Source organism: Anomaloglossus baeobatrachus, chromosome 9, assembly GCF_048569485.1.
Source record: "Anomaloglossus baeobatrachus isolate aAnoBae1 chromosome 9, aAnoBae1.hap1, whole genome shotgun sequence".
NCBI classification, from domain to species: Eukaryota; Metazoa; Chordata; class Amphibia; order Anura; family Aromobatidae; genus Anomaloglossus; species Anomaloglossus baeobatrachus.
This window is the reverse complement of record NC_134361.1, coordinates 24834084-24847858: the sequence shown is the minus strand read 5'-3', so window position 1 is coordinate 24847858 and position 13775 is coordinate 24834084. Positions and strand designations below refer to the sequence as shown.

The following is a 13775-nucleotide window of genomic DNA, read 5'->3' as shown; positions in this document are numbered from 1 at the left end:
CCCCTGTAACCTCTGCAGTGTGCGATGTATGATCTGAGCACTGACAGGTGGACCCCCACCTCTGGAACCTCTAGAGCAATGCTGGCAGCCCTCATTCATCTATTCTGAAAAGACGACCTCTGGATGTGACGCTGAGCTCGTGCACTCAGCTTCCGTGGTCGACCATGGTGAGGCCTGTCCTGAGTTGATCCTCCCATGTTATACCCATGTATGGTCTTGGCCGCCATGCTGCAGTTCAGTGCCAGAGTGGTGGTAATCTTCTTATAGTCTTGGCCATCTTTATGTTGAGCAACAATTCTTTTTCTCAGATCCTCAGAGAATTATTTTCCATCAGAAGCCATGCTGAACTTCCATTGACCATTATGAGAGAGTGTGTGAGAGATAACACCAAATGTAACATCCCTGCCCCCCCCCACCCCATTCACACCTAACACTAATGAGTCACATGACACCAGCGAGGGAAAATAGATAATTGGGCACAATTTGGCCATTTTCACTTAGGAGGTGTACTCACTTTTGTTGCCAGCGTTTTGATATTAATGGCTGTATGATGAGTTATTTAGAGGACACCAAATTTACACTGTTATACAAGCTGCACACTGACACTGTACATTGTATCGCAGGGTCAGATCTACAGTGCTGTCCTAGGAAAAGATATAATAAAATATTTACAAAAATGTTAGGGGTGTACTCACTTTTGTTATATACTGTTATACTGTACTGTATAAACCATTTAGTGTCCGTATCAAATTTATTATATTTTTTCAATTTACTAGGAAGATCGAGAACATGCAAAATAAACAATGTAAACAAGAAGAATAAACATCATACAATTTCCAATAAAAAGAAAATTAACTGAAATTAAAATAAAAAAAAAACTAAATGAAATAAAAAATAATTTTAATATTTCACCCTAAACTGTAAAAAAAAACCCCAAAAAAACACATAAATACTACAAAAGAAAACAAAAAGGAAACAAATGCAATAGAAAAAATGCCATTGAAAGAAAAGCAATACTAAAGGAGAAAAATAACACACAAAGACATAAAAGAAAAATAGAAAATATAAACTGATCGATACCGAATATTACGGCAAAAACCGTGAGATCGAGTGTAATGAAGATTGATGGAGGGAAAAAGGTGAGACAGATGTGAGCAGAATGACACAGGCACGGACGTAAAAGCTGGAGGATGAGGACAAGGAGGGGGAGAAAGCAGCATCGGAGGACGGGTGATTCACCCTATAACTGCTAGGTTGCCTGTTGTTTTGGGATGTGAATAAAACCAGAGCCATAAACAGACGCACCCATGGGTGTCAGCTCCCCGAGCGCTCACACACCCTCATGAGGCATGCTTTGTCAGGCTCACCCCAGGAGACAAGCCAAAAAGATGTAACATCTCCTCCTACTGAGCCAGCTCTATATATGACACCGACCTGAGGAAGGATCCTGTGCTCCGAAAAAAGGGAACCTCCAAACGTCAGGATGAGCCGGTCTGGTCCAATGAGGGCCCTGCTGTGCTGCACCGCGCTGCTCACCGTCTGCAGTAAGTATGAGACGCACCGGCGGGAACACTACACAAACAATATTATATAGAAGAACAGAAAAAAATCATTCAATTCTATTTTTAAATAATATATAAAAAAAATTATCACTAATTATTTTTTCAGCATTCAAAATTATATACTTTTTTACAATATCATAATTTTTACATATATATATGTCAATATATATGTATATATATTACATATATCTACATTTATACATATATTATATATTTACTTTAATATTCTTAATTGAGATTTACTTGTTTTTTAATGTGTTATTATTTTTTTCATTATATATTTATTTACATTTTTTTATCATTTGAACAAAATTATTTTTTTTTTTAGTTTTGGATTTTTAAGGATACGGCATTATACATATTATACATTTACAGACTAAAAATCAAATCTGTGCCAATTATTTTCTAAATTTATTATCTATGATATTCTATACCGTATGTTGTAAGTAATGTTTCAAGGAATATCTGGACAATAATTAAAAACAAATATTTTACATGCTACTGAAAATAATTTATAAAATGGCACTTTTTATCAGCTTTTCATACACATTTCTTTTACACTTATATATTGGACACTGATTATTTTTTATTATATCAATATGTCTTTTTAATATATTTTATGTCTCTTTTATATTTTTTCATAAGTTGGACACAGTTTTTTTTATATATAATATCATATAAATGTATTTTTTATACGGTAAATTTTATTGGTCTTTTTATACTTTTTTATAAATTGGACACTTGTTATATGTGTTTTTTTTATATATTTTATTGCTCTTTTATATACTTCTTTTCATAAATTAGACATTCAATTGCTATATTATATAAAAGGTTTTTTATATATATTTTATTGCTCTTTTATATTTAAAGAAATCACATGTTTAGATGTGTGTTTTATATATATATCTATATATATATATATCTATATTTTTATTTTTTTGGTCTTATATATATTTTTATATAAATTGGACACTGAAATATGATATTATGTAAACATTTTATATTTTACATTTTTTAATACCTTGGGCACAGATTTGTTCCTTACATACAATATTGTATAAATGTCTTTTTTTTATAAATGGTATTGCTCTTTTATATACTTTTTTTTTGTATAAAACAAAGATTTTTTTCAATTGAGTAAATTTTTTTTAATAGTTCTCCAGAACAAGCACTTTTTTTATCTATATACAGTATATATCTAGATATCTAGATATAATATATATATATATATATATATATATATATATATATATAAGTGATTTTTTTACACGTTAGTGCTCTTTTATATAATTTCATTTTAGAAATTAAACACTGTGATGTTATTTTATATATATATATATATATATATATATACACAGTATATATTTTATTGCTTTTTTATATTTTGTATAAGTCAAAATGATTTGTTCTATTGTTTAAAATATATTTTTTATATATTTTAATTCTCTTTATATTTTTTAATAACTTGGACACAGTTTTGTTATATATAATTACAATTTATATATTTTTTATTTTTTGCTTCACATACTCTTTTTACATAAACTGTACACTGAATTATCATATTGTGTACAACTGTTTATATTCTTTTTTATATATATATATATATTATTATATTGATCTTTTATATACTTTTTTCTATGAAATAGACACTACATTTTTTGTATTACACGTGTTTTATGTATGTTTAATCACTTTCTTATGTCACTAAATGTGACATAAATTTTATATATTTTATTACTTTTATATTTTTTGTTAAAAACTGAACACTTATTTAGAGATTGTATAAATGTGTTTTATACATGTTGTATTTACCCGTTTGCACAGTTTGCTACATACACAAATACCAATATTCCATATTAGCTCTAAAGAAACATAAGAAGAAGAATCCAATTGGTAATAGGTAGCAGGGACTGTCAGTAAATTGGCCTGAATCTCTGTCCATGGTGCTGATGGTTGGTTTGTGGTTTTAGCTATGTAATGAGCCAATAGTGCATTGGGCGACACTTGGATCATAGGTATAGGTTACCTGTTGAGGGTCGCATCAGGGGTGCAACAGCTGCACCATAAAGAACCCATTTTGGATTTGAGGTGTCAAAGTGGAACATGCTTCAGCCCAAGCTTCTACGAGACCGGTTTAATTTGGGGAATCTACAAATGCCCTAGAAGAGTGGATGGGTGCAATCGCCCACTCCATTAGAAGCGATTAGACTCAAGTGGACGTATTTGACCTATAGGATAAATAAGCAACTACCCAAAAATCTTCTTGGAACTTGGACTTAGTAGGGGCAAAGGTCAGAATATCTAACGCCAAGACTTTGGGAGCACCAAAGGGCGGTGTCCAACAATGTGCTTTGGCAGCAAAATTTTGGTATAAGGGCGTGATAGGGCGTGCTGCAGTAAGTACGATGAGTGAATTATGGGTCATATTGTAGGATAGTCCTTATATATTATAATTGTAGTACCCTATTGTCAAATGTCAGCACTGCCTGAGGCCAAAGAGGAGGAAGATGCAGATTACAACCTTTTCCACCCTAGGTAATTTTCCATATCAGGATGGTCGGTATTAAGTCGAAAATTACTTTATGGATCAGTCCGATTGTTTTCAAAGTTTTCACCTAATTATTAGCAACTACATGGCATAAAAACAGGAAAGTAAAATAGGTCGAAAAATTACGTAACAAATTAATACATTTTGCATTATCTTGCTTTTCGGATTGTGTTGACTATTTTTTGTTGTTCACTTTATATGATTTACTCATCTTTGTGCTTTTCCTAAAGTTCTTATTTTTAAGGAACCATTAAGTAAACAAAAAAAGAAAAATATAATTTAAAAAATTAAAGCAAATTGTAATAAAATGGAATGAAAAAATTCAATCCTCCCAAAAATACTAAAATTAGAAACGATCATTTTATATTTTATTTTATTTTTTTTTTTTTTTTTTTTTTTTAATCTTCCATGAATTTTGTAGCTTTATGATTTTTCTAAAACTTCTCATTTTTGAGGAAGATGTGGCCTAAAATGGTAAAAGCAAAATGTAAAAAAAAAAAAGAACAAACGTACTAAAAATTAGCAATTATTATTTTAAGAAATTTACCTGGTTTATGACTTTTGCTAGATACAAAATTGGTATAAAAGAAAATATTAAAATAAAATAAAAAAAAAATAAAAATAAAAATAAATAAAAATTTTATAAAAATATCCATCTGCTCTAATCCATAACCTCAGACACAAAAAAGCAAGACGATCCAGACATAAGTGGATTAAGGTTCTGAATCATACAGGAATCTGGAGGAGTGATTGCAGCAGATGATTGATTAATATTATCAGTGCCGGTGGCAGAATGCAGACAACACAAACACTGATCAATCAAACTGCCAGGAAACTAAAATCAACAAGTATATTTTGCAACATAATCTGAAGGAATCCAAAATATCCTCTACTTCTATAAGCATTGTGAGGGTGCTTCTTAATTTTGCAATTACAAAGAAACAAAAAGACAAATAAAAAAAAATTAAAAAAAAATATAATATTATATATATATATAATATACATATATATATATATATATATATATATATATATAATATACATATACACACACACACACACACAGTTATATTAAACATTATGCTTCATCATATTCATTTTTATCTTTGCAGATGCTGCCCCGTTATATTGCAGGATCCCAAGCTACAAACCAACTGGTCCCACCGGTAAGTTACGGGTGTTACTAGCATTATGACAAAATACTGTAAAATATTCCTTGGATAACCCCTTCTCAATCAATATGTTTTCCCCCATATAAATTAATAACACCCATGCTCACTTCTGGTGCCGTTCTAGTGGTATCAGCACTGGCTCTCCTGAGGTTTGTGTGACATTATTATGTCACATGATCCCTGAGGCCAAACACCAGCCGCTTTCCTCTCACTTTCTTCCTGACACCCAGAAAAAGTGAGAGTTGCTACTTCTCTCTGACTTCCTATGGGAATCAAAACTGTCCAAAAGAAGTTATTGGGTATCAACTGGTGATTGGCTGCAGGGCCCATTTTACATAATAATGTCACACAAGCCCTGGGACACCAGGTGCCAATGTCGCAGGAAAAGCACCCACACCGGACATGAGTATAACTGTTACTTTACATGGGGGAAACACTGATTGTGAATAGGTTGTGTGAGTAGTGGACAATCCCTTTAAGTGATAAGCTGCAGTACCAATCAGTGTATGACTATATTTTAACTTGATTGATTTTAGAGTAATAGAAAAATATATTATTGTAAGTTAACCCCTTCACCATTGTTTTCTTTTTCTCCCTTTCTTCGGTATTTTCTGCAGACCCCATTGCCAAATTCCCCATCTGTGATGGGAATGCAGCTTACATCCAGCTTTCCGGCGGTGGCTCTTCTGGTGGGTATTCTCGTCATCACTAGTAGAGCGTGCACCTTCTACATTAGTGACACCACTTCTTACTACCCTACATCGTCTCCATTATATTAATATTGGGGGCAGCCATGGTGATATGGGCAGTAGAGAGAGGAGTCTAAAATGGATCTGGCAGTCAGGAATGGTCCTGTAAATTATAGCTCAATAAATGTCTTAAGCTGAGTAATGCCAAGACCTATAAACCGGTCAGCTCCACAGCTGTATTCAGAATTCTTCTATTATATCAAAAGAAAAAATTTCTTTGCACCACGTAAGCCAGTAGATGGATAATATACGATAGTCCTCAGCTGTAGATACCTTTCTGAAAAGATTATGACAAATAGAAACCCTTCGAGACTGCATAAGTCTCTTCAACAACCATATTACCCAGTATTACCATGACACGTAGACTCTTCAGATGTTGGGTGAGACCATATGTGTGTCCTAGTAGCCTCGTTGGCTTACCATTCCTGGCCAGCTTGTTGGCTAGTATTATTAAAGGCGTTTTCCAAGCTTGAGAAGATAATGTTGACTTTTCCTTAGGATAGATGATCAGATCAGTGGAGGTCCAACATTTGGCACATCCACCAGTCGGCTGTTTACTACATCGGTGGTGGTAGTGTAAACAGTGAACAAAGCTCTGTTTACATCTGGCAACTGGATCTGCAAGCAACTGATTGGTTAGGGTGCCAAGTGGACCTCCACCGATCTGATATTGGTCATCTATCCTACAGATATATTATCAATATAGTAACTATTGACAATGAGGGTGATCAACGAGTGGAACAGGCTCCCACAAGAGGTGGTGAGATCTCCTTCAATGGAAGTCTTCAAAGGCTGAACAGACATCTGTGTGGGACAATATGGTGAATCCTGCTGTGAACCGGGGGTTGGACCAGATGACCCTGGAGGTCCATTCAAACTCTACTATTCTATGATTCTATGAGTACGTCTGAACAACCCTTATAAGGTATCTACTTCTGAGGATGCTTCTGTTTTTCACAAACGCTTTATTCAGACACTGAACCAGCAGGGAGTGCAAAGAAATAAGCCAATAGAGCAGATGTAGCAAACTTACTTGTCCACGCAGCTCTGTATGTGAGTGGTACATAAAGCATGAAGGCCGGAAGAAGATCACACATATAAAGTATTTGCAAAGTTCCTCAAAATCAAAAGCCTTCAGATAAAATGCTTGTGTAATTTATGACCTACAGGGATTGCTCGATGACCTTTGCGTTGTTTTTTGCAGGTCTAGGTGGGGCTTCTTCTGGAGGATCTGTGAGTGGATCTGCAGGTGACGGCAGTAGCTCCCAGTCTGTGCAAGCCGATATCCAATTCAGCAACACAGTTATCCAAGGAGGTAGCATGGAAAGTAGTAGTGGCATCTGGACAAGTGGCGGTGGTGGCGGAGGAGGAGGAGCAGGACCATTTGTCTTCAGCAGCTCTTCTGGAGGAGGAGGAGGAGGAGGTGGAGGAGGCGGAGGAGGTTTCCAATTCATTGCAACAGGTGGAGGTGCAGGGGGTAGCTCTTCACACCAAAATTCAATCAATTCCCAAGGAGCTGGTGGAGGTTCATTTTCCCACTCATCGGGTGGAGGCTCAATCTCTAAAGGAACTGGAGGCTCACATTCTGGAGGAAGTGGAGGCTCATTCTCTGGAGGTAGTGGAGGTTCATTTTCTGGAGGAAGTGGAAGCTCATTTGGCCAGAATTCTGGAGGAAGCTCATTCTCTGGAAGTGGAGGCTCATTTTCTGGAGGTAGTGGAGGCTCATTTGGCCAGGGTTTTGGAGGTAGCTCTTTCTCTGGAGGAAGTGGAAGCTCAATTGGCCAGAGTTCTGGAGGAGGCTCCTTTTCAGGAGGAAGTGGAAGCTCAATTGGCCAAAGTTCTGGAGGAGGCTCCTTTGCAGGAGGAAGTGGAGGCTCCTTTGGCCATGGTGCTGGAGGAGGCTCCTTCGCAGGAGGAAGTGGAGGCTCATTTGGCCAGGGTGCTGGAGGAGGCTCCTTCGCAGGAGGGAGTGGAGGCTCATTTGGCCAGGGTGCTGGAGGAGGCTCCTTCGCGGGAGGAAGTGGAAGCTCATTTGGCCAGGGTGCTGGAGGAGGCTCCTTCGCGGGAGGAAGTGGAAGCTCATTTGGCCAGGGTGCAGGAGGAGGCTCCTTCGTGGGAGGAAGTGGAAGCTCATTTGGCCAGAGTGCTGGAGGAGGCTCCTTCTCTGGAGGAAGTGTGGGATCTGGACAGATTATTCACGGGGGTGGTATCGGTGGTGGCGGAGGCTCTGGCTCCATATCTGGCGGAAGTTCAACCAGCTCTCTTAAGCTACCACGTAAGTATAGATATAAAAAATTAATAATGTATGGTTTTGGGGGGGAGGGGTTCCTACCCTAACATTTTTCATTAAACATTTTTTAATTTCACCATTTCATTCAAAATAATCTTCATTACATCGACTCTTTGTAGAACACATTCAGATCTGCTTTGTCCACTCAACAGAGATTTGCTACAGGTGAAGGACTTAGTGGTCATAGCTGGTGGGGAAGTTGTCTCAGGGTGTGGACTCCTTCGCACCAGTAAGGTTCCCCAGCCCCTAACAATACAAAGCGTCCAGACCAATCAATATGTTGGGGCCACATTTTAGAATCTATGAGATCGAAAAACCAAAACCTTCTTCTAAAGTTCTACAGAGATGATGATAGATCATCAAATTTTTTGATGGTAATCTAAGTTTGAACCGATAACAAAACTGAAGTAGAGCATATTTCATGGTGTAAATTCTAGCCAAGTATCAGGAGATCCATTTTTGTGCGGGCAGCGGTCAGGTCACGTTTTTCTCTGGGTGTCTTGAGCTGTTGTTATGAATCCAATATATAGAAGCCATCCATAGTTTGCATTTCTTTATCAACTAATTTTTCACCTTATTTTTTTTTTAGCTGGAGTAAACCCAAATGATGTCCCCATCTCCCCAGGATGCAAAAAGAATGGACAAAGTAAGAATCACGCTAAACTCCTAATTGTGATGACTGTATTTTCTTAAGATGGGCGTGAAAAAAAACCACAGCTAAAATGATCCTCTAAACTGCATAAGGCTTTAGTCTGGTTTTTTTCGGGTAGATCACTGTTCTATTCTCCCACTCGCATGGTACATGGCTGGAGGTCTGGCGTCCTTTTCGATACTTTCCTGATTTATGGTGCCATACTGGCCATACATGCACCAGGTCCAGACTTCTTACGAACAATATGCAACATTTAACCCTAATGGTCTCGTATTTTAAAGACCTCTTCTCTAAAAAAATATGATCCTTTAGGTACACGAATCGGCTTTGCTGTTTGCTCCTACTTAGTATCTTCTTGTCTACACCTTTGCCGATCCACCACTTATGACCAAACTCTGCCTGCCTTGATTTGTCCAGCACGTGACTTTAATTTTTACTAGCTGCCTTGGTACCATGACATGGTGACTTCATGCCATGAAAAGGGGCTACCTGAGGGGTCTAGATCGAAGAAGCCACAAACCACTAGACCGTGTTACCAAATTTAGTTCTAAGCCAACTCCATCAGACACTCACGGGTCCCGCTTTCTTGTTGTCCTTATTATATTTATTGCTGCCATTGGAGGCAGATTTATATCCTATAGGTAGGTTAAGAGAAGTCATGTAGAGATGAGCCCCCTCGAGGAGGAAATAGGCCTCTAGAATGTTTAAAATTTGGTGCGAATAGGATTTATTCTTCTAAAACAAAAAGCCATTTACTAGACATTTAGTCACCGACTCTCAATTTCTTTACAGCAGGTCAAGGGTCCAACCAAGGTGGAAATCATGGTGGAACAGGAGGTGGCGATTTCTCCCAAATCTCACAATCCCATGGTGGAGCTTCAGGAGGAACTGGTGGTGGACAGATTTCACAATCTCACGGATCTAGTGGTGGAAGTGGTGGAGGATCAGCAAATCAGGGAGCAGGAGGAGGAACTGGTGGAGGATTTTCACAGATTTCACAATCTCACGGATCTAGTGGTGGAACCGGTGGAGGATCAGTAAATCAAGGAACAGGAGGAGGAAGTTTCCAACAAAACCAACAATCCCAAAATCAAGGTAAAGCGTGACCAGGTGGTGCTGAATAGGAAGGGGTAGCGGATCTTCAGCGTCTACGAAGTTTATGTACAAAATATGTGATGGTGGAGGACACATAGTAAGGAGGTCACTTGTCTTTGTATACAGGTTTTATACAGCAACAATCTCAGCAGTCGGGGTGATGAGTCGATGATGGAGCAAGTAATTAGTCTTTGAGGTAAGTCTATGGGGGTCTATGGCTAAACTGAATAAATGATTGTTCTTACTATTCAGTTTAATATTTTGACATACAAGGTATGACTGACAGGATATCCCACCACTGCCTAGTATGGTCACTAGACCATTCCACAAGCCACACAAATGGCAAACTAGCCAATTTCAGTGAGCCACATGGACAAACCAACGAATATCTTGGTTTCTAGACTCTCTGCCAATGGCAGATTTGGGGAACGAGAAGGATGAGACAGTTGGATTTCAACATACTCTATCCTTTTGTTTCTAGTAACAATAATCTATGGCCGGGGGCAGCTTACGGGTCCCGTCACATTCAGAATACGTTCCTCCCTTGTCAAATATCTACAGCGTATGGATGGCTTTAGTTATACGCAGTAAAAGGCCAAGGAGACAAAGATTGGGCCTACATAACTACAATATATGGGCAGAAGTATTAGGAGCCATTCACAATTCACCTACGGGAGTTTTATGACCTTACATCTTAGTACATTAATATGGAGTTGGCCCCTCTGCAGATAGAACGTCTCACGCTCCTCTGGAAAGGGTTTCCACAATATTTTGGAAACCTCTGTGGGAATTTTTCCCCTTCATCCAGACGAGCCTATGTGAGGTTGGGTTCACAATCTCCATTATTGATGGGGCTGAGGTCCGAGCTCTGTGCAGCCGGTCTTGTTCTTCCACTAAACTCCCTCAACCATATCTGTATGGACCTTGAGTACTGGGCACAGTCATGGGGAACAGAGAAGGGTCTTCCCCAAACTGCTTAACACAGCTGGAAGCAACAATTGTCCACAATGTCTTGTGTTGAAGCATTAAAAGTTCCCTTCACTTAGGTTGACCCCCGATCACAGCCCCATAGTGATATCCTCCTCCACCAAACTGTACAGCGGGCACAATGCAATCAGGGGGTAACGTTCTCCATTCACCAAACCTAGACTCCTCCATCACACATAGAGCAGTGCAATCCATCCCTCAACAGAACATGTCTCCTCCAGAGCCCAGTGGTAGCGGCAGCTCCATCCAATGCTCGGCATTGTGCTTGAAGTACAGCTCGGCATAGTGATTGGTGCTGTACGGCTCAGCATTGTACTTGGTGCTGTACGGCTCGGCATTGTGCTTGGTGATGTACGGCTCGGCATTGTGCTTGGTGATGTACGGCTCAGCATTGTACTTGGTGATGTATGGCTCGGCATTGAGCTTGGTGATGTACGGCTCAGCATTGTGCTTGGTGATGTACGGCTCGGCATTGTGCTTGGTGATGTACGGCTCAGCATTGTGCTTGGTGATGTACGGCTCGGTATTGAGCTTGGTGATGTACGGCTCGGCATTGAGCTTGGTGATGTACGGCTCGGCATTGTGCTTGGTGATGTACGGCTCAGCATTGTGCTTGGTGATATACGGCTCAGCATTGAGCTTGGTGATGTACGGCTCAGCAATGTACTTGGTGATGTACGGCTCGGCATTGTGCTTGGTGATGTACGGCTCGGCATTGAGCTTGGTGATGTACGGCTCGGCATTGTACTTGGTGATGTACGGCTCAGCATTGTGCTTGGTGATGTACGGCTCAGCATTGTACTTGGTGATGTACGGCTCGGCATTGAGCTCGGCGATATACGGCGTGGCATTGTGCTTTTATGATGTACGGCTCGGCATTGTGCTTGGTGATATACGGCTTGGCATTTTTTGGTGATGTATGGCTCGCCATTGCGCTTGGAGATGTACGGCTCGGCATTGTGCTTGGTGATATACGGCTTGGCATTTTTTGGTGATGTATGGCTCGCCATTGCGCTTGGAGATGTACGGCTCGGCATTGTGCTTGGTGATGTACGGCTCGGCATTGTGCTTGGTGAGGAGACGGATGTTATACACCGGGGGTAACTGGGCTGGATAATTTAGATGCCAGTGATTAATATTAAGTGATTAAGATGCGAAACCAAATACTTTGAAGTAAAGTGAGATTTAGATGATGAATGAATGAATGGATGAATGAACGGACGCCGCCCGCCGTCTGATCCCTCATATTCTGATGATTTTATTAACCCCATCTTTTCCTTTGCAGGGCTTCTTTCCTCGATCTGCTGCCGACCCCCGTGAGAACATTTTTTTTATAAGTGAAAACATAAATTGTATATATTTATTTTTGTACCGCTCCCGTCAGCCCCGTCTCGTGTCTCGTCCGCGTGTCAGGTTAGGTGGTCTCATTCATGACGTCGTCTCACTCGTAACTCCATAACTTTTCTCACCATTTTCCAGTCCACTGATCCGGCCCCTCCGGGGGCGCTCCTGCCATACAGAGTGTGCTTGTGATGTTTGTTGTTTTTTAAATTTAAACTTTTTGAATTTTTTTTTAAACTGTTTTTCACATGTGCAATAAATGAGGATGTGTCATATGTGGTGGTCTCACCGTGTGATTTGTGTGTACAGTTCTGGAGGGGGCTGGGGCCAAAAATGAACACCTCTACACAGCTGATAAAGCGTCAGAGAGCGAACATAAAAAAAAAACACTCGAGGGGAAAAAAGCAGCGAGACAAGAGACTAATGTATAGGCCCCGTGTGTGTCAGGAGGAGGAAGGAGACGTGAGAGTTGTCAGAGAGCTGAGAAGACAAAATCTGATGTCCGCTGCCTCTGTGACATGAGAAGACCCTCATTGTATCACTTACGTGACAGACAGGGCGAGGGAAAGACTCAGTGATATAAAGCTGGAAGGAGACACAGACTGCGCTGCTCCTGCACCTTTCTTTTTCCCACCGATCAATGTCCAGTTCCTATGACTTTTAGATGCACATTATGCAAGGTCCGAAGCCACAAGACCCCAATAATCCAGGGCACAGAAGGTGTTATGTTTCCCTGCAGCGCCCCCAAAGGGGAAATTAAGTACTACACATTTCCATCAATAGGACGTCTGTGTAAAACGGGACAGGCCAGGACCTTCAGAGTCAGACAGACTCTCTGCATCATATCTCCAAGTGACGTGGACCCTGACCACCGGGGACCTCCGCCTCTTTATTAATATAGAACCGGTCGTACAAAAGCTGTAGCCATTGCCTGGTTCTTGTATAAATTTACCTTAGGAGTATTGGTGCAGTAGCGTCTTTGTGCATCGGGGCTGTCACAGATGTGTCTGGACCTTCAGGTGCTGCTGCTGGGACCAGGTGCAGAAGAGCCCGGCGATCGTCCAGACGTTAATGGACGCTGTCCCTTTAAGGGCTTGATTTAGGGTTGTTTTTTTTCTGTTTCCTTGCCAGGTTGGAGGAGCCTTTCCTCCAGATGGTAATTAAGGGCCTTTATAACGTGGGGCCTCGCGCTCCTCCAGTGCGGGTTATACTCTTCACTTGGAGAAGTTGCTTGCGCAGGAGTGCATATGGCTTCAGACTACTGTTGCTGTAGATGCTGAAGATTCCCTCTCAAGATAAGTTGTTGTTTTTAATTTGTTTTGGGTATTTTTGTGTTTGTAAACCCCCCCCCCCGTGGATTGGTGGGATTTAGTCCTAGG

General features: G+C 40.0%; 1 protein-coding gene across 1 annotated transcript; it reads left to right on the top strand.

The window, feature by feature from the left end:
• Window positions 1-1435: 1435 nt before the first annotated feature.
• Window positions 1436-12671, top strand: LOC142250957 (uncharacterized). The gene is made up of 8 exons (XM_075323306.1): window positions 1436-1544; window positions 5223-5276; window positions 5900-5971; window positions 7236-8306; window positions 8911-8967; window positions 9766-10068; window positions 10195-10264; window positions 12341-12671. The coding sequence occupies exons 1-7, from the start codon at window positions 1484-1486 to the stop codon at window positions 10227-10229; spliced, it is 1653 nt and encodes a 550-aa protein (XP_075179421.1). The 5' UTR covers window positions 1436-1483; the 3' UTR covers window positions 10230-10264; window positions 12341-12671.
• The last annotated feature ends 1104 nt before the right edge of the window (window positions 12672-13775 follow it).

What these genes read in the sequence shown, in the direction of transcription:
- LOC142250957 (XM_075323306.1), top strand. Translation starts at nt 1,484, where the DNA reads ATGAGCCGGTCTGGTCCAATGAGGGCCCTGCTGTGCTGCACCGCGCTG. An exon ending in CAAACCAACTGGTCCCACCG is followed by an intron (nt 5,277 to 5,899) that starts GTAAGTTACGGG and finishes TATTTTCTGCAG; the next exon opens with ACCCCATTGCCAAATTCCCC. An exon ending in CAGCTCTCTTAAGCTACCAC is followed by an intron (nt 8,307 to 8,910) that starts GTAAGTATAGAT and finishes TTTTTTTTTTAG; the next exon opens with CTGGAGTAAACCCAAATGAT.